Source organism: Centropristis striata, chromosome 10 (assembly GCF_030273125.1).
Source record: "Centropristis striata isolate RG_2023a ecotype Rhode Island chromosome 10, C.striata_1.0, whole genome shotgun sequence".
In the NCBI taxonomy this organism is placed as follows: domain Eukaryota; kingdom Metazoa; phylum Chordata; class Actinopteri; order Perciformes; family Serranidae; genus Centropristis; species Centropristis striata.
This window is the reverse complement of record NC_081526.1, coordinates 13,294,614-13,315,943: the sequence shown is the minus strand read 5'-3', so window position 1 is coordinate 13,315,943 and position 21,330 is coordinate 13,294,614. Positions and strand designations below refer to the sequence as shown.

At 38.6% G+C, this 21,330-nt stretch overlaps 3 protein-coding genes and 1 long non-coding RNA gene across 4 annotated transcripts; 2 read left to right on the top strand and 2 right to left on the bottom strand.

Moving 5' to 3' along the window:
* The first annotated feature begins 926 nt into the window (after positions 1-926).
* Positions 927-5,669, top strand: LOC131979307 (gastrin-releasing peptide receptor-like). The gene is made up of 3 exons (XM_059343253.1): positions 927-1,502; positions 2,661-3,012; positions 4,510-5,669. The coding sequence occupies exons 1-3, from the start codon at positions 1,105-1,107 to the stop codon at positions 4,822-4,824; spliced, it is 1,065 nt and encodes a 354-aa protein (XP_059199236.1). The 5' UTR covers positions 927-1,104; the 3' UTR covers positions 4,825-5,669.
* Positions 5,670-6,650: 981 nt separating this feature from the next.
* asb11 (ankyrin repeat and SOCS box containing 11) lies at positions 6,651-11,593 on the bottom strand. The gene is made up of 7 exons (XM_059343025.1): positions 11,358-11,593; positions 10,907-10,986; positions 10,715-10,822; positions 9,816-9,966; positions 9,604-9,738; positions 7,798-7,986; positions 6,651-7,714 (listed from the first exon to the last, which is right to left on the bottom strand). Exons 1-7 carry the CDS (start codon positions 11,452-11,454, stop codon positions 7,590-7,592), a joined length of 885 nt encoding a protein of 294 aa, XP_059199008.1. The 5' UTR covers positions 11,455-11,593; the 3' UTR covers positions 6,651-7,589.
* On the top strand, positions 9,756-11,233 carry LOC131979111 (uncharacterized). The gene is made up of 3 exons (XR_009395024.1): positions 9,756-9,776; positions 10,736-10,799; positions 11,116-11,233. It is a non-coding gene; the product is annotated as an uncharacterized LOC131979111 (long non-coding RNA).
* Positions 11,594-13,211: 1,618 nt separating the features above from the next.
* piga (phosphatidylinositol glycan anchor biosynthesis, class A) lies at positions 13,212-20,218 on the bottom strand. Its single transcript, XM_059343568.1, has 7 exons — positions 20,055-20,218; positions 18,580-19,062; positions 17,698-17,968; positions 17,356-17,488; positions 16,961-17,093; positions 14,889-15,095; positions 13,212-13,904 (listed from the first exon to the last, which is right to left on the bottom strand). Exons 2-7 carry the CDS (start codon positions 19,024-19,026, stop codon positions 13,644-13,646), a joined length of 1,452 nt encoding a protein of 483 aa, XP_059199551.1. The 5' UTR covers positions 19,027-19,062; positions 20,055-20,218; the 3' UTR covers positions 13,212-13,643.
* Positions 20,219-21,330: the final 1,112 nt, after the last annotated feature.

Here is a 21,330-nt window from a genome sequence, read left to right as displayed (position 1 = left end):
TTTGAACCCAAATCACAGCATGGATTCCTCTAGGTTATTCCAAATAGATGTGATATATTGATTAAATACTTTGGAGGGATATTTTTTTTAATCCATTCTCGATATGAATAAAGTTGCATAATTCAGGACCAAATTTGTGTAACAAATGGTATCAACCCAAAAATTGCTGCAACTACTTATGGGACATTGTGTTGAACATGGAAAGGAACTTCAAATGGGCAGATATTAATGTTATGAACCATTTATACACCTTAATTGGGTTAAATAAATAAATAATTAATTAATTAAGTCATTTTATTAGATATTCTTGACCAGAACAACTTGTAGTACATTGCTGAGCTGCATCTCAAATTAATCTTCAGGTTCACAGCTTTCAGATGAAGTCACCACTTCTATGTGGCATTTATTGTTGACCTGCTCTTTCCCCATAAAAACTCACTGCCCACAACCACCAATTCAAAAAAAAAAAAAAAAGGTGGTGGTTAAATAGAGAAAACATGATGAGATGCAATTTAGGGTGAGAAAACATGGGGTGCACATGACTTACAAAAGCTTGTCTTGGTCCCGCCTCTCAAATTGTATCAAGGTCACCACTTTCTTTGAAGTTTCTAGAACATTTTATTTGTGCAGATGTGCCTATAAAATTTTAATTACTTTGAGGAGCATTTAAGCCCAATTTGCATTTTAACAATAAGACTGAAACAGATCAGCCTGTTTCAGTTTTCATTTTAAACACTTAAGGTTTAGAATTTAAATTGAAATAATGAAATGAACACAGACATCTGACTCATCGTGGCTCAAGTAAAGTCGACCCAAGTCCGAGTCAGAATGACCCAAGTCCACATCTCTTGTGCTGTCTTGAGGTCGCCTATTTGTTGCTGTTGTTGTCTTTCTATCATCACCTGTCTAAACAAGGGACTCGAGTTGAAAATGATCACATTTACAGCAATGTTGAATTGCTGATGATGAATTAAATGACATCTCCACAGCTTTCAGCCTGTTGCGCGTGAAGTGACGCACGCAGCAGCAGCAGGTCATATAGTTTATAGTGTCAGTCACTAACGCACCATCACACAGAGCTCCGTCCTCTCCTGTAAGGCTGCTATGTCTCTGGAGGAGTCCCTGCTTATAGACCCGGAGGACAGCGCGGTTCTGGTTCTGAATGTTTCCGCAGCGGAGCAGCACCAGTACCACCTCTGGCTCCCCGGGATCGGGATCGCTGCCGTGTACGGGCTCATCATCATCGTGGGTCTGGTGGGAAATGTCACGTTAATGAAGACGTGTCTGATGGTGAAGTCCATGCGGACGGTGCCCAACTTGTTCTTGTCCAGTCTGGCTCTGGGGGACGTGCTGCTGCTGGTGACCTGCGCCCCGGTGGACGCCAGCCGCTACCTGGTGGACGAGTGGCTGTTCGGCCGCGTTGGATGCAAACTGATCCCGTTCATCCAGCTCACCTCCGTGGGAGTCTCCGTGTTCACCCTCACCGCGCTCTCCGCTGACCGGTACTCCTCCCGCAGTTTGTCCGGGCATGCTTTGTACTTTTCTTTCTTTCTTTCTTTCTTTCTTTCTTTCTTTCTTTCTTTCTTTCTTTCTTTCTTTCTTTCTTTCTTTCTTTCTTTCTTCTCTCTCTTTCTACATGTTCCCTTTTTCGTTCCATCTTTTTTTTTTTTAAATGTTTAGATAAAATAGAAATCAGTATGACACTTCCAAACCTCCATCCACTAGAAATAGAAATGTGTATGACATTTCCAAAACTGATTAAAAAAATAAGTTTTATATATATATATATATATATATATATATATATATATAATTTAGGATAAATTGGAAATATGTATGGTCTCACAGCATGGATTCTTCCAAAATGATTTAAAAAATCATGTTGTTTTAAAAAAAAATTGAAATCAATATGACAATTTGAAAAACCCACCTTGAAGGATGACACATTATGTTATGTAAAAAAATATTCTTTTTAGACTTTTCATTATTAATAAAATGCAAATCAGTAGGGCACTTCTGAAACGGATGAAAAATCAGGGTTTTTTCCCCTCATTTTAGATAGAATAGAAATTAATATGACACTTCAAAAACTCCACCTTGATAGATGAAAAATCATGTTTCTTTAATCAAACTTTAATAGATTTAGTATTCAGTATCTATCCCAACACAGCATGTGGTCTATTGCTTTTTTGAAGGAAAAAAAATCACACTGAGGTAAAGTACAGATACACTAAATTATTTACTTAAGCAATGTATGAGTTACTGTGCGGCCACCTGTTGAGCAGCTTTTTCTTCTGGGAGGAAAAAAAAACATTTAATACCAGTTATGAATAATAAACTTTCCTCCTTGATGTGTACCTCACCCCGTCCAGGAGCTAATATTATCTACTTCGGTTCCTGTTTCCTTTCACTTCAAGCCTAATTGAATTTTCTCTGTTGTGTTATCAATGGTCAGATATGCTATCAAAGCGTATCTGTCTTTGATTAAAAAGTAGAAATTGACTCTCCCTCAGTAGGAGGTGGCTGATTGCTTGACTGAGTCTCAGTAATGAGACATAAACACAGTTTTCTGCAGCTGCTTTGATTGCATGCATAATGAAGAATCTTTCTTGATTTGCACAGTCTCTCCACATAATGACCAGTTTCTCTTCTCTGTTCAGGTACAAAGCGATAGTCAGACCTCTGGACATGCCCAGGTCCAGCGCTACACTCAGTATCTGTGTCCGAGCGGGGTTCATCTGGCTGCTCTCTGGGACTCTGGCCATTCCTGAGGCCGTCTTCTCCGACCTGCACACCTTCACCACCAGCCACACAAATGAGACATTCGTCACCTGTGCACCCTACCCCCACGGCGGGGAGCTGCACCCCAAAATCCACTCAGTCGCCTCCTTTATCATCTTCTACATCATCCCTCTCTTCATCATATCTGTCTACTACTGCTTCATCGCTCGCAGTCTGGTCAGGAGCTCTGTGGACATCCCTGCTGAGGGACACATGCACCTGCAGAAACAGGTCAGTGTAGAGTCCTCTGATTTATTTATCTTAAGGACAAAGTGGTCTTCATAAACCACTTCCACATATAGTGATCAAAACACTGTGTATTGAGATGAACTGATTAGTTGAAATATTTAGGTATACAAAGAAAACCCACTGAGCAAGCACAATGACAATGCACCAACCAGTCTATAGTAAAACTGGCCCTACCTCCTAAGTCAGTCATTGTTTAGACAAGTCTTCAAGATGGACTTTATGTCAGATGCACCAACCAACGTATGACCAGTCTTAACTCCACCTGCATCCAAACTTCCATACTAACATGCTATTTAGTATGTGAAGATAGTATGTCAGAAACCATTGTATGAAAAATATAGTACACAAATGACTATTTTGGCTGAAATATTACAGTATTCAAACACTGGACACTACACTGGAATAAATGTCCAACAATGCAATGCGGCAGCGATGACATCTATGAGACATGGCAGAAAGCAACCAAGTTATAATGTATTAATCTTATCATAGATCTGTTTTGTTTTGGCTCTCATTTTTCTCTTAATACCTCACCTGTTGTTGTGTGATTCTAATGTTTTAAAAAAACAAACAAACTTTGTACGTTAGTTGACAGTTTGAAATAAAGATAACATTTCTTTTTTTTTTACAAAGACAAAGCGAACAAGGCAGCTCTATAACAAGAAACATAAGTTCACGTATCGTTTGCATTTTCTCACAGCCAACCTACTGTATGTGAAGAAGAAACAAGAATTTAGGAGCTGCATCATGTTTTACTGTCAGAGACAGTGGAGCTGCTAGAGTTGAGGTTGGCACAGGTTAACACTAGACACTAATTATAAAAAATGGATTACAAAAGTTTTGGGGATTCATTTGCAGGGGGAATGTCTGCACTGCATGTTATAGCAGTACAGCCAAGAGTTGTCGAACCATTTCATTAAAGACAAATTTGCCAAAACAGCCTGTTCTCCTGTCAAAAACGTCAATATAGGTCGTGTATACAGGCAGCCAAAAACAAGCAATATTGACGGATTTCACCGACTGCTGCAATGCGTCTGCCACCATCTTGCTGACGTGGTGGGGTGGGGTTCATGTCCCGTGAGAAAACAACTTGCGGTAGTCATGTGAACTACTTCACTTTCTGCATTTACATACATTTATTAACTATTTAAACTGTATTTTATAACGCCTTACCAGAAGTTTTTTGGCCTAAACCTAAGGTCAGTGGTTTTACAACATAAATCCACAAAAACTACCTTTTTTTAACAAATGCGGATGGTCAAGTGTGCTATTTTTATCACGCGCCGTTGTACCACGAGCCATGATACGTACTTATGAGCAGTAATTTGTCGTACTGACACACGACCTCTGCTGCCATTTATGAGAAATGTTTATTTATGAAATTTTAGACACAATTAAGGCAATAAGTGTTTTCAGTCTGTATTAAAGTGGTGGACAAATTGTTGAAGCTGATTTCTCCTCTCTCTGCTCTCCTGTCAGATCAAGTCCAGGAAGCGTCTGGCCAAAACAGTCCTGGTGTTTGTGGGCCTGTTTGCCCTCTGCTGGCTGCCCAGCCATGTGATCTACCTGTACCGCTCCTACCACTACGGCCAGGTGGACACCTCGCTGGCCCACTTCATCGCCAGCGTGTGCGCTCGCATTCTGGCCTTCACCAACTCCTGTGTGAACCCATTCGCCCTCTACCTGATGAGCAAAAGCTTCAGCAAACACTTCAACAAGCAGCTCCTGTGCTGCTCTTCCCCCAGACGCCTGCACAGCCAGAACAGCAGGAGCACAAATATCACCACCGTCTGAACGTTTCATAACAACCCGTGTTTCATATTAACTCACATGTATTTATGTGTTGTGATTTGGTCGACTTTAGTGTAAAATTTAACCTTTTATTGTCATTTACTACTCATTTTAATTACCACTTCTCATTTATAAACCCCCTTGAAGAATCGAAATAATTAGCTGTCAACTATCCAGTGAAAGCCACAGAAATAAGTGGGAAGCCTTAAAGGTTTTCGAGCAAAATAAGCTCTTAATTCAGTGACAAGTTGCTTGTCTGTGGTACAAATAATCTTTTTTCATTGCTTGAGATTTATATTCTATGTTCTCTAAAAAAAAAAGGAATATAAGAAAAGGGTCTTTGATATTCCCTAAGTTTCTCTGTTTTATATCTCTGTTGTGAAATGAAACTGAATTTGATCAAGAACAAAAAACAGATTCCATCAACTGTCATTTGCAGTGGAAACCATGCATGAAAAGCCAGATATCAGCCTTATTGTGAATGTGTCTATCTGCACAGCACCAATTTAAAAAAAAAAAGAGAGAGAGAAGAGGACTGGTGCAGAAGGTCCCTCTGACATTTCAGAATTCAATGGTTGAAAAATATCTGAACTTTCCGAGCCTCGGCCGTTCTGAGGAGTTGAGAGGTTTCACCTGCCTCATGAAAATGTTGGTTCAAATATCACATATTGTGAGATGTTTCTGTTAAACTGTATGTGTTAGTGAATGTTGGTTGGCTCTACTTGTGTATACTGTAGCTATGTGCAACCTAAAAAAGTTGGGACATTGTGACATATTCAATTAAGACCTGCACAAAGTCCAAAACTGATGAACTTTTTGTTTCTGTAAATATATACCCTGAATATTATTCAGCTGGGGTAAAACTTCTGCAGCCATAATATATATTTTTTTGTTGTTGTTTAATGATGATGTGTCGCTGCAACTAACTTATTTGCATTATTGATTTAAATATAGTTGAGTTTTTTTGTGAATAAATGGATTAAAGCTTCAATGTGGACCTTTTATCTCCCACCTTTGGCTCTGAGAATAATTACACAAACACTGTTTACGTCCAATTTTTGCAAATATGGTGAGTTTAGAGACTTTTCAGACTTTCTTAGTGGCTGTATTTTTTTTTTAAAGTAACTAGCCACAAATTCTGAGATTTATTCAGACCCTTGTGGGAGAAACAGAACTTTTTTTAAACAATCAAAAAGTTCAAATGAACTTTTATGGAGTGAAAACATGCTATAAAAGTGTAAAAGTTAAAAATTAAATGTATCCTCGTCTTAAAACATACCATGCTTTTTTGTCTATTTTACTCTACATGCTGTATTGAAGAAGACTTGAAACTATAAATTGAGACCATAAATACATTATAGGAATGTTTACTGAGATAATACATCATGCGTGTAGGGTCATATTCCTATTGGCTTACATACAAACAGGCTTCTTTTTGCAACCAGTAGAGTCTCCCCCTGCAGGCCATTAGAAAGAATGCAGATTTAAGATGTGATTCAGACGCAGAGGTTGCTGGTAGGTATTTCAAGTTGTGTACTTTGTCCACCATCAATGTTTCACTCTATAACAGGATAAAGAGTATATTTTAATAACAAGAAAAGTTCCTTTTTATGATTTGATAAGTTATCTCCAAATTTCAGTTCAGTTACTCCAATTATCATCTTTATGAGAATGTTTTGTGATTGTGAACTTTAAGCTCAATGAATAATGAAAAACAAACTTTTGGCTGAATTGATTTGTATCGCATGAGACTCTCCGTGATACACTCTACTGCACATTTGACCTTTTCCCACAGAGAAACACAAGTCAATGGAGCTCAAAGCTGAGGTAAATTCGATTTATTCTTTGATTTATTTTTTTTATTTCATTGCACTGGATTGTCAGTATAAACCCACTGTGAACTGTGGGTTCACAGAAAATGTCAAGCTTAACCTAAAATGCTCGCTTCAGAGGTCCATTTGTACAAGATTCAGGTAACCACTAAATCCAGACATCAGCAGCAGGAGATCAATCAACACAAACAAATACAAATAAAACACAAATCACATCAGATGTGTCTAAGGCTTTTCTGAGGCTTTTCTTTGCAGTTTAAGTATAGACACGTCGAGCTAAATCAGCTCAAACAAGGTCTCTGCAGAGGTGACCTTTTCGCGTGGCATTTGAATACAGGAAAATTATTCCCCTTGAGCAACGGCAGATTGAAACTCGGTCCATTCCTCAGTTCTTCAGGTCCTTTTCCCTTTCAACATTTCACTTACATAATATCATTCTCTTTCAATCCTTAATTATATATAGTGTCAGATTTGACACAATAGGAAAAAAATAACTATGTATATTCCTAAATGGTTGCGCTTCTCATAAAACTATTTTGTAAGTCAATCAAATATTTTAAAAAATTTAACGCACCCACTAATTCAAACGTTTCAGCCTTCTCGCTTTACTGTAGCCACAATGAGCTGCTTGTACAAAGGACTTATGTGGTCATACTTAGCGGAAAGACAATCTTAAAAGCATAAAAATACAAAACCTGATACATTAAAGCTTCTGCAATATAAAAGCAACTTTCCATGCTGTATCCAAAGTATTTCTTTTGAGCAAGATATAAATAACAATAATAACAATATCAAAAGCCACCATATTATAAAATACAGATGGCTGACCCTGTCCCATTCTCTGAATGTCTTGATTTTGCCTTGTTTGTCAGGGATGAGGCACAGACGTGAAGGACAACTCAGTATAACTGACACACAGAGCAGGGCGGAGACGTGTCACTGGTAGAGGAGGAAGTCCTTGATACTGTGAGGGAGGACAAGGATGGAGGCTCTGTGGAGGCGACTCCTTCCCAGAGTCCGACGAACACATAACCGACAGAGCTGAGACAGAGAGCAGGGACCTGCACAGATACAGAGTAGAGTTGTCATCTCTCAAAATAAATAAAATAGGATTATGTAACATTCATGAGGGTCCACGACATACCTTTTTTTTGCAGTGCAACTCTCACTGCACTGTTAGACGACGACAGATCCAGAGGAGTCTTTCCCTCCGCGTTCCTACAACACCCATCAGCCCCAAAGTCCAGCAGAAGATCCACTACCTCGGCTCCTCCACCTCGAACTGCAGCGTGTAACGGACTGTCCTGCCCACACCCGATTCGAACATCTGCTCCTACATGTGCACACAAACAGAAATGGTCAAATACATTATATTAAAGAGAAAAATGTACATGGTAAACAAAAACAGCAATGTGTCCCACCAATGAGGCAGCTTGTTGCAGAGCTCTGTGGTTACAAGTATCACAAGGTTTCTCTTCCAAAGTCAAATTCACTTTTCAAGCAAGTCATTTCAGGACCTTACAGCTGTGGTAAATTACATATATTATATACACTACATACAGTATACTTCAACACATTCAATTAGATGTTATTTTGCTTTAAAAGGCCAAAATTGTACATTGAAACAAACCTGTTTTTAAGTAGACCTAATAAAAATTGTAAAAGTTTCAAGCACTTTAGCCAAACACCAAGTACTTTCTATACTTTGACAGCACTACATTAAAATTCTGATGTTTTAGGATTTCTAACCTCCTGTTTAAAGGGAAGCTGTACAGAGAGAAAATTGGTGACGGATCAAAACATTAAAAATGTGAACTTAGAGCAGAACTATGAATAATATTAAACCTTCAATTAGATTGACAAATCTTAACATGCCACAGAAAAATTATTCTGCTCTGGACTGAAAAATTGGTTTCCTGTTCCATGGAAAAATACATTGATGGGACCCTGAGAGCGACATCACTTTTATCTATCTTCGGTACTGGTATCTTAAAGTGTTACAAAATTGTAAATATATAATTTCTCAAAACATGTTTTGTTTTGTCTGACCAACACTAAGCCCAAATATATTCAGTTTACTATCAAATAAAATTTAAAAAATCATAACGCTTAACAAGCTGGAACTTACTTTTGCCTAATCACAAAATGATTATATACCAAATAATAATAATAATAATAATAATAATAATAATAATAATGTATACCACTAATCTTTAAACTGACAAATTATATGCAGACTGCAGAAATCACTTGAGGCAGTTTATCAGATTTTATTCAGCTTCTTCTGAAGCTCTACTTAATAAAAATAAACAGGCAGTATAATAAACACCAAATTGACAGTTTTTGTACTTTTGATTATGCTAATTTTCAGTATCCCTTAAAGGTATACTATGGAAGGTTTAACACAAAAAATGATAAACTACTACAGGACTAGTCAAAAACCAGCAACTGTATTATCAACCACAGTGCAACTCAGCCCCTGACACTTCTTTCTGAGATTAAGGTTTGTTTTTCTATTAGCTGCTAATGTAGCCTCTAGCAGAGATGAGGAGCAGACTACAGAGGTCTGGCAAAGTCACTTTCCAGACTTTATGCAGCTTCTTCTGAAGCTCTACTTCATGAAATTTACAGGCTGTATTTTCCAGTATTTTGCATTAGGCGACTTGTAAAGTATCCCTTAAAGGTATACTACACAAGATTTAACAAAACAAAACAAAAAAGAATAAAAAAGAATACGTAGACTCAAAAAATAACCCCTCTCAATTTTATGTGTGGGAGGCAACTGTTGGATTTTCATCTTTCAAAATGGGTCATCTGCTTATAAGTTGACTTGGTATCTTATATATTTTATATAACAGCACATTAAAATACAATCGTATTCCAGGACCAGTGAGGACCCTGTTAATGCATGTTCCCTACGCTTTGTGACCCTGCGGAGTTTGCAGATTACCTGAGTGTAGCAGCACTCTGACACAGGCTTCAGCTCGGGCCAAGCATGCGGAGTAGAGAGGCGTCCCCCCCACTGGCAGCTCCACGTCAATATGAGCTCCATACGACAGCAGCAGCTCCAGACATTCCCTGTGACCTGAAGGAGAAACAGCATCAGAATCTTTGCCCTAACAGGTCATATCCATACACTTATACATGTCCACGCACACACACCTTTCTTAGCGGCCTCGTGAATGGGTGACGCCCGCTGGTAGGGGGTGTGGATGGAGGCACCGTGCTGCAACATGAGCCTGACACAAGCAGCACTGCCACTGCTGCAAGAGTTAAAGAGAGGTGTGGCACAATCTGTTGATACTGTCTCCACCTGTTGGGGGATTTAAAGGAAAGAATCATGATAATGCAGCCAAAAGAGCTGCACAGACACATACAGGTGCATCACAATAAATTAGAATATCGTGGAAAAGTCCATTTCCGGTAGTTCAGGTCAAATAGCCCCAACCAAGTATTGAGTCATATAGATACTTTTCAGAGGCCAACATTTCCATATTAAACATACTTTTTGAAATTGGTCTTTTTAAATATTGAATTTTTTTGAGCCACTGAATTTTATGTCTTCATTAAATGTAAGCCATACTTATTATAGTTAGAATAAATTAAATATATTAAGAGGTGAAATGTTTTATTCTGTGTGTAATGGATCTATATAATGTGTTATTTCCTTTTCTAACCCCACAGTTTCATTTTTAATCTTGTAGTCTTGAGACGAAAGACATCACTTGGGGCAATTAATGATTTTATGCAGCTTCTTCTGAGGTCACAAAAGGCTTTGTACAACTTTTTTTCATATATGCAGGAGAGCTCAAGGTTTTTACCAAATCAGTTGTGAGTGTGTGCCAGTTGTGTGATACTTGTAAAGTATTAATGCTGTTATTCATTTTGTTTGTTTATTTCTTTTGTCTGACCGTTTGTTTGTGTGCTGTCATTATGAGTTGTTCTTGGTTTTTGATTATTATATGCACTGATTTTAAACTCTTAAACTGCAACATGTCATTTTAATAACTCCTTGAACCATCAATGCACATCATGGGACTGGTGTTAGAAGATGTTCTTACATTTGCTCCATGTTCCAACAGGAACTTGGCACAAGCGTAATGGCCACCGAGGCAAGCTTCATGAAGAGGAGAGACTCTGTCCATGGTGAGTGTGTCCACATGGAAGCCCTGCAGGGAAGATCGGAGCATAATGCTATGAGATACAACTACATATTGCATTGTCTGCACACATATATAAAGACCCAAGTTTACCTGAGCGACGAGGCTCCTCAGGTGTAGCAGTCTGCCTTGGTAGGCCGCTTCATGGAGAGGAGTTCTGTCGGACCAGAAGTCTGAGACAAAGAGATCGGGAGGGTTTCCATATAAGCACACAGACATGTTCAAGGCCAACGGATCCTGATCTCTGTCTATTGTAATGTTAAGATGACCTCATGTGAAAGCATGTTTATCTGGTTTTTCAGGGTCACCCCAAAAACTCCCTCCCTCTACGATACACCCAGCCGACATGCAAGATTTTCAAGTCTTAATCTGTAATCTTGACCAAAAAAATGTAACTTTCAAGAACTAAAGAACTATAAAGACACAGTATTTGTTCCTTAATACAGACATGCTTAGTAAGACAGTGGTACGACTTTTCATTTCTCCCATATAAAAAACAAAAAGAGCTGAAAGTGCCAAAAAAAGACACAAAGAAGAAACTTACCAGCCATTAGTGAGTTGCATGCCAACCCCCCATAGATGTGGAAGGCCCGCTGCCAAGGTTGGGAGGACAGAGAAACCTCGGTTTGAACAGCAGCCATGATTAAAATGAAACAACAGAAGATTTCTCCACGACTGTCCAGGACTTGAGCTTAACCAGGCGGACGCACAAACCTGAAGTCGGCCTTCCTCCCTCTCTTACCCGGGCCCTTGGCCACCTCCCCCACATTGCCACCTCCCGCCCACCCTCGTCCCAGCCCATGGATGTCCACAGTCTACAGTATGTGCATAACAATGGTTCTTTGGAAGGGCCTGTTCAGATGATACACCTTAAAACAAAACAACATGTGCATGCAAACAGCTGCAACCAGAATGAGGAACACAGGCGTGGACACGTTTCTCAGGGTAGATATTGGTTATATCGATCTTCTGTTATGACAATGCATTTTCAGCCCCTAAAGTGTAATGCCTCTACAGGTAATAATTATTAATAAAATGAAAAAAATGTCCTCAGCAAAGCAAAGACATGATGCCTTTTACCTCTAAAAATAAGCACACACATATACTGATCTGCTGCACATCTAATAAACAATAAACTATCATTTCAGTTTTTAGCTCTCTCTAAATGAATTCAGGCAACAAGTTTTTTTGCAGGCATGATATAACAACTTCCAATCACGGTGAAATGCAAATTCCCCATTGTTGGCCTTGAAAAGCCTTACCGCCCCATCTCTATCACCTCCTGTTTCACAGCTAATCTGTGTTTTGTCTGGCACTCTTCATTCCACAGAGCAGTCTCTTTGTAAAAACTAATTCTGAGAAAGTAGTCGGCGCATTTTTTTTTTTTTAAGCGTACCGCCTCATATAATGCTCTCTAGGCAGATGAAAATGACTGTACAGGATCAACATGAAATCACATGTGAAAACTGATGAAACATTGGAAGTTCACTTTATTTTCCAGAATGAGATGTCTGGAAGTCATCTGATAAAATTCCCAGCTGTCAAATAAATATGTAACATCTTACATTTTTAAAAATAAGAGTGGCATTCATGATATCAAGATAAGACAAATATAGCATTTTTAAACTGTACATAAGGTTTTGCACACACATCAGTGATTTTATTTAAGAAAACCATTGTTCTATAGTTAATACTCATCTAACTGAAAATAGGTTACTACCATTTTGTGCAAACTATATCAGCCCTTTTCTTCCACTGTTCAGTGCAATTTCTACTCAAATTCACAAAGAATCACTTGTAACCACAATCTTCCCCTCCTCAAGGTCTGATTCACAAAATATATTGAGCTTGTGTTATACAGTGCAAACAAGCCCGTAAAGTTTTGCAGTGTCTGATTCCAGTGGTCCATGTGCAGTCATGGAAAAAATGCTCATAAGTTTAATTTAAGAGCTGATATCTAACTATTTTCCATGACAATGGAAAATGGCTAGATATCAGCTCTTAAATTAAGCTCTTATGAGCTATTTTTGTTGTTATCATATTTGTCCAAACAAATGTACCTTTAGTACCAGGCATTAAAAGGGTGGTCTAATATTTTTTTCCATGAGTGTATAAATGTTGCCTCGGTTCCAAGAACACAGTAGGCTGACCAATGAAAACAGAAAAAAAATATTTTCAGACCGCCAGGTTATAAAGGTCCTGACTGATGAGGTGCAGAGGCATTCCTCAAAAACATAAGTGAAGGGATTTAAACATGACTGAGTGAAACCGTTTTCGGGATTAAATAACCCAGTCTGTCAGTGCTGTTGATGTGCTGCAGTATCAATGTTAATAATTCACTGGAACTGTGTTGCTTTTAGCACTAATCTCTGTGAATTGGATTGTTTTTACAGTAAGGCTGATTTGCAAAGAAAGGGAACAACTTTGCACCAAATGTATGCATCTTACCCAATTTAAATAAGTGCAAATAGCACAGAACATTGAGACACTATTTGCTTGGCAGCACAGTTAGAGGTGAACTTCTTATTTGTGCATGTTTAGTGGTTGCAATCAGCTTTATGAATTCAACAAAACAAAACAACTCTTTAAAGCTTCAAGGAGCGCCGCAGGTTTCCATTATAATCATTAAATATAAAAAATTCCCATCTTACATAAAATGCTTTCACACAAGGTCCCTTTGATAAGCAAATGTAAACAATGTTCTGGGGTTTCACTGAGCACATTCTGCCTTCAGTAGCCACGTTTCAAAGAGAATGTATTCACCATGTAAGCAGCTATAAATGAGGCAGAGGTGTGGAGTGATCACTGTGCTGACATTTCTTGTCCTTGCTCAGTTCATGGCACTTTTAGAATGAGCTCTGACTTTACCACTGGGTGGCTCATGTCTCCAAAGTCCCTGAGGGCCGGTGGCGTCCACAGCGACGTCCATGTTCCGATCTGGCACCAGCCACTGCAGGATCAGCAGGAATATGAAGTCTAAAACAGCGGAAAATGCAAAGATGGTGCCAGCCACGGGGCCGCAGTGAGCCCTCAGTCTCCGTAAGCGTCTGTCCAAGGGAAGCACCTCCTCTCTGGCCACTCGGTCGTACACCTGAGAGGGAAAACACATTGATCAGAGTAACTATCTTTTATTCAGTGTGAAACCCTCAGCTGTGTGAACCATCAGTAGATTTACACACAGATAAGAAAATCAGGTTAGACAGGAAATAAGAATACATGTTTACATGCACTGCAGTAACCTTGCTACTGTACTTATGTGTGTATTCTTCAGGTCATTCATCAGATTGTTCCCCTACCACATATCTTATTTTGACAGCATAGCTTTGTGTGTGATGATGATCTGTAGGGTCTGCAAAGGTGTTTCAATTCTACAAATAGCAAACTGTTTGCTGTTTCTTTTGCAGAAACTGATTTATTCAGACTTTAACATGAGGCTACTTATTGCTCCAGTTGAAGTCAAATCAATTTCATTGTTTCTATTTTAAAAGATATTTTCAATAGCAGGAGGTAGGGCAATACCTCGATATTGCGATATGATTCACAATATTTTGAGTAAAGCATCATTATTCTTATTTTCATTGAAAAATATACTAAAATGATCAGATTTCTTATGTAGGTATCTGTGCCAAACAACAACGTTTTTTCCTTAAGTATGAAAAATTTGATTTGTAGGCCGGGATATCTTGCAGCTTCACATAACATAATGGTAATCATATTTGGACAGATATTTTTCATTCAACAAATATTCTGTCGCCTGTAATTTGGATGTTGCACTAGTCCATATTGTGATTTTGACAATTTTGCAGCCCTACAAGAAAGCATCTTTAAGTAAAATGATATTCCATTTTAACTCCAAAGTTCAGTATTGGTCAGGGTGTAGGAAACATAGCAAAGCTAGACTACTGAAATCTGTTTTTTTTCATGTACAGTACACTAAAGGTTTAGGATGACTGTAAACTGGTTACTTTCAGCATACCCTCTGGTGAACCAAACTATCCAGTTTATGTGCAAAAATCCAAAATGAAGCCAGAATATTTCTGAATGAAACTGCAGGTTTTGGAGTTAGTAAAACTACCTTTTCAGTCCTCTCAGCAACGTTTCTCCAGGTGTAGAGGTTTTGCACACGTGCATGGATAGAGGCGGGGGAGGGGACAGACCCTGAGCGCTGCCGATCGATCACTGTCTCCAGACCAGCACACAACGAGCGCACATTAGGCTCACACATGGTAATTAGGTCTTCGGGTAGCACTTCAGGAATGCCCCCGACACGAGTGCTAACCACCTGAGAAGTAAAACAAAACTGGATGCACACATTTGTTGTATACAAACACACACAAGAAAAACTATATCCAATTCAAATTGAGAGTACAACATCTACTCCAGCATCACTATTAAGATGTTTTACCAACCATGTAAAAAAACAAATGCTTCATCATGACTAAAGAGGGAATTAACATCTGAAAAGCACAATTTCATTGACTTCTTGTGACTGGAAGAGTTTCCCAACTCACCACACCTGGCAGTGATGTCGGGTGTAGTGACCACACCCAGTGTAGGTAAACAAAAACAGAACTTTTAGTTATTAGCATATAATTTACAAGAAACGTACTTAGCTTCCAGGTCTGAAAAGTGAAGCCAAGTGCCTTTCAAGCACCTGCATTCTTTTTAATTGCCAGCAGGGGGCAACTCAGTAAACATTTTCCTAATGAGTTTATGGTCCGGCTAGTTTCAAGTCTTCTTCAACAGCATGATGTTCATTTTGTAAATGATGGTTTCTTTGAGAGTAAAATATCCAATCAAGCAGGGTATGCTATTGAGCTTGACTACCTTAGATCATTACCATGGTGACCTGTCAATAAGGATATAAGTATAACAATATGTCCACAGAACTGTGCACATTTAAATAGCCGTTTGTTATTTTGGGTTGACCTTGAATTATGGAGACGTAACATGGAGGGGTCAGGTGCAGCCAATGTTCTTCATGCCATTATTGAGACATGACAGAACCAGTAAGAGTCCTCCTAGCATCACATTTTATTTTTGTGGTACTGTCACGGTTCCCGTAAAAAACTGTTTTCTCTTCCTCCAAAGAAACCACCAGACCCAACTTCCTCCGTCACACATGACTGTATTGCTGACCATCATTTTCTATCCAATGCTCCTTTTGCGTCACAAACTTTTCATTAGCCCCAAGATTTTTTTCCTTATGAGTGTTTAAGTTATGAGTTTTTTTTATTAAGCTGTGCTATGAGAGACATCTTCAGCTGCGTCAAGCCAATTATGTTCTGCTGAATGGGCTCTTTGAGATTACATTTTGTTTCTTTTCTTGCCATTTTATAATCACAAAGAATACAATTAATTTTTATTATTCAAACATTCTCTATACATTTTGGTTATTGTAGAAATCTGTGAATTACTTTGCTTTGTGTTAGAAAATGAATTAAGTAATATATTTAGGATGGAATAACAACTGTTTCAAGCAACAAATGAAAGCAATTTTCTCTGACGCGGACACAGAAAGTTGGAGAGAGAGAGTGTGAGAGACAGGGAGACAGTTTGTCTAGTGTCAGAAAAAATGTTTGTCTAGTGACAGAAAAACAGTGTTAAAACTGGTTGTAGCAAGTTGCAGCTCACACAAAATATTGTACTATTGTACTAATATTGTATTGTAATATTGTAAGCGTTAAAATTTCCTCCTCAATCCACAAACACCTGAGGTGTAATTAAGCCTATTCCCCAAGTACACAGATATTTCTTTTAAAACATAACTTTTTGGATGTGCTTCGGACTTTTATCCACATGCAAACTACATTTTAAGGTCACTGAAGATCTTTTGTAAAACTGTCGCCAGGGTGAAGATGTTCAGAAACTGCATTTTCAGTGTTAAGACGTAAAAGAGTTTTTGGCTTGTAACATCAGGGTTTGTGGTGTAATCACAAATGTGGCAACGTTTCATGCATTGTCAGATGTGACCAAAATAGTGCTGGTTCTAACTTTGCTTACAGGACTGCTTACATGTTTTTACATGAATTGCTCTTTAGCAGAGGGTGTCTCATCAGTAAAAACACCTGGTTGCCTGTCTCTCTGAAAGCAAACAAATTTTTTTATCCTTGTCCTATCCTCCCATTTGCATTAATTCCAACACACCTGCAGTCCACAGCTGGCTCCTTCTACAATGGCCATGCAGAACGCTTCAGTCAGTGATGTGTTGAGGAAGATGTGACCCTGCACCAGAACCCCACGCACATCTTTGTGCTCCAAAGCCCCCAACAGACGCACCCTGCAGTGACCCAATTCAAAAGAAATCAAGCACATGTAATATGACCTTCACACACAATCATTGCCGGACTGCTGGTACAGCTTTATTCTTGGACATTTACGACACAGTCACTAGCCACTGTATGTTCACACACATCACTGCTCAACTACAAACACCACTCTAAAGTCATGTCATTTTATTATTACAAAGAGCATGTCTTGAGCAAGAAAAAGTGGTATCTCCCCATCTTAAATATACTTAAAAAAAGAAAATCCAGCAGTACCTGTCATGTAGTTGGTATTTCTCTCTCACTTCTTCCAGCACAAGTCTCTTCGGTCCCTCTCCACCGACAAGAAAGTGCAGATCTGGATGTTTGAGGCAGAGCTCTGGGATTATTCCACCAAGAAGATCGATTCCTTAACAGGAGGAGATATTGAGATTCGAGTGTTTAAAAATCACATATTTATGTTGGCTGATAGAATGTCTTTAACAACGTTTAACTAGAAGAGATATTTATATATGAATGACAATATAGACATTTATTCACAGTGACATTCTGTGTTTTTTTGTGACCAGCAGAAATCTAAACAAATAAATTGATATGTAACACACAGCCTCTCCGTACCTTTGCGGTACACAAGGCGGCTGATCACAACAATAGTGATCCTGTCATCTTGGCGCTGGGAGGGGTCAGGGGTGAAGTCCGTAGGGTCTACAGCGTTGGGAATAACAGACACGATCTCTGGGTTGAGCGCCGCACGGAGCACTGTGTTCTCCTTACTGGTGTACGACACGCACACAGTGTGGTTGGTGTCACACAGCGACACAGTCAGAAGCTTGTTGGTCAGTACGGAGCTCACATCAGCAAAGCCGAAGAGTGAGTGGTCAGTGAACACCTGTTAATGATAACATGCTTTATGTTGAAAGAGAAATTTGCCACCTTTTTTATGCGAATGTCCAATTAATGTCGATGGCTGATCGGTTGAACTTTTGATATAACAGTGACGTAGCTGGAGGAGAAAGAAACCAAACTACAGCATGGTATTAGTTTGGTAGCTTCTCGAGATTTCACCTCACACTATTGAAAGCCATCTTACTGAGCAAAACGAGTGAAATTTAAAAACAGAAGGAGTAATGCTATAATGCGCTGAAAATGTGGAAAATAAAAAAAGTTGTTGTGATATTGGTTCATTATGGTTCAAATTAAGGAGGCTCTGTGTATTTATTTTATAACCTGCATAAGTAAAGGTGCAACTCACACAACCTATATTTGGCCTATTAGTCAGTAGCAATGCATCCTGGTAGATGTAGGAACTGCCGTCGCAGCTCTGAGAGCAGAAAAACTCCAATATAACAGAAACTGAGGAATGCCTTTCTTCCGTCAACTACATTTACCATCAACACTGAGTGGACATTCACATAAAAAGGTGACAGATTTTCCCTTTTATGTCATCAGATTCTGTACATCACTGTATTTTCGAGACGTGGCTCACAATAATTCACATACCGTGTTAAGGCCCATGGTCTTGGCGTGGAAAAGTGCATCATGACCCATGGCAGAGAAAGAGCTGTGTGCATGCACCACAGTGATGCGTTCCCTTACAAACACACAGCGCATCAGTGGGAGACTGTGGAAGCAGGTGGTGGCTGTGGACTGGTTGTACATCACCTGCAGGGGGAGGTAGTAGACCTTCAGTCCGTTGGTCAGGTACCTGACACCCTTCCTCCTGCCATAGGCATGGGTGACAATTACCACCTTGTGTCCCTTTTCGATCAAACACTGGGATAGCTGGTAAATGTGACTTTCCACTCCTCCCATGTTCGGATAGAAGAAGTCAGACACCATGCAGATGTTGTGCTTCCTGCTGGGGACCCCACCGACCTCTGCAGGAGCCCCAGAGATCCTCTGAGATGAAGGGTTATTCACAGCAGCCGCTCTCCTTCGTTGGCCCATTCTTGTTGCTTTGTATGTCTGTGCACCTCACGAGTGCTGAAATAAATATTTCAATTATTAGTAGAAATAATAAAAAAAACAATGACAAAAGTTAAAAATATTTTTTCCAGGGAAAAAAATAATACATTTATAAGCACCTCTATATTGAATATTAGTATAAGCAGTGATGGAAAAAGTATTCAGATCCCTTACTTCATTAAAAGTACCAATACCACTACAAGTAAAAGTCCTGCGATCAAAACTAAGCAGCATTTTACTGTTTATTTTAACTACTAAATATACTATTATGTGGTTTAATTCATAAACATGCATAATCATTTTAAATTGATCATATTTTTTCATGTTAAATCATGACCTGAAAATTAACTACTAACTAAAGCTGTCAGCTAAATGTATTGGAGTCAAAAGTACAACAAATGCCTCTAAAATGTAGTGAAGTAGAAGTATAAACATAAGGTTGGATACTCTAATAAAGTACAATTACCTGAAACTTTTAATTAAGTACAGTACTTGAGTAAAATGTACTTAGTTACATTCCACCACTGAGTATAAGCAATAGTCCAGGGGGTCCAGCTGAACAACGTGCCATTATAACGGTTTCTAAATTATCTCAAGTACTTATTAATAAGATATACACATTTTCTTGCCTTTTTAAGCTGACCAACGTGTACACTTGTAATAGTACATTGAGATAATCACCTTTTGTACTGTCAAAGAGCAGCACCTGTCTCATGTCACAGTGTAGTAGCCTCTCTTTGAGCATTACGTGTTTTACAGAATATTTTCCTTTTACATACATTTTCTGTCTGTTAAATTAATTATAATCAAGCACTTAAAAACACCTCTGAGACTAGCTGGTGTAATGTAAGGTGACTAATAACCGACTCGTCAAAGCTACATTAATGTTGTTTACGCCAAAGTATTCCAGTTCATCATACATTAGCATCGAGCTAACACCATTTGCTCACATTAAACCAACTGGCTGACGTTAAAGCAGACAGCGTCCCCATCTATCTGAATTACCTTACCGTGGACAAAATGTTAATCCTGTTGTAGTCTGTGAAAATACACAGAAATGTTTTTCAGATGTTGTAGATTCATTTCTCCCAGCTAGCCCTGAGCTAGCCGCCCGAATCACTTCCTGGTGCGTCCGGACGTCACACGTAATGACGTCCCAAGTAACCTTTGCTGCCATCTGCTGTAGAAAGGATTGTGACATGATATCTAAAAAAGTATTATAATATTATCTCTTTGTGTTTTATTGTAGGTTTCATACTCCTACAGGGTAAGTTTAACATTCCGTCACGCTGTTAAAATATTCGCCATCTCATTTTTTCAAGTTTTGAAGGAAGCACAAAAAACTTTTATTGATCATTTCACTCAAAAAGGATGTAACAAAGGGTGGCTATTGGCATAGTAATACCACTGTGTGTAAATTGTGTAACTTAAGAGAAATAAATGACTTCAGCAATTTTTTTAACATGCTTTTGTGACTTGAGCAAGATATGGTAACACTTTATTTTGAAGGTGTCTACATAAGAGTCACACAAGCCTGTCAGAAACATAACATGACAAGTATCATGAGCATTAATGTTACTTCAAAGTGTCTTTAATCTTCATGACACATCCCGTGTGATGTTTATGACACGCTCATGTCACTCTTATGTAGACACCTTCAAAAGAAAGTGTTACCATATCTTGCTTAAGTCACAAAGGCATGTTCAAAAAATTGCGTAAGTCACATTTTATTTTGACTTAGGCATAATAAATCCGCTTAAGTCACACACTTGACATAGGCCATTATCTTAAAGGGGTAAAATCACATGATCTGATCAGCTGAGGATGTAGGTGATTTTACCATAGGTAGCCGGCGTCATGAGGAGATGATTTAGGCAAAAAACATTTTTTGACAAAAAATGACTTAGGTGATTATTTCAACAGTGTGACGACACACAAACCACGGTTTTCTAAGTGTCCATCTTATATAAAGTACTTTTAGATAGAATTTCCTTGAGGGAGTCATCCCAAAGGGATCAATAAAGTGCAGTCCAAGTCTAAGTCTTTAACTTATATATGAGGCTAGCAAAGGCTTGCTTAAAGCTATCATTAACAAAAATATACTGTATAGTGAAAAGTTGTTTAAAGTCCCCTAAACAACCATATGTTGTTTGATTGGGTTATTGTTTGATTGGTCTACATGTTTACAGCTATTATTCTTATAGTTTTATAGTTTTTTATTATTTCTATATTAAGTTAATTTAAACACGAAGATAACGTTAGATAGATACATTCCTAAATTCAACA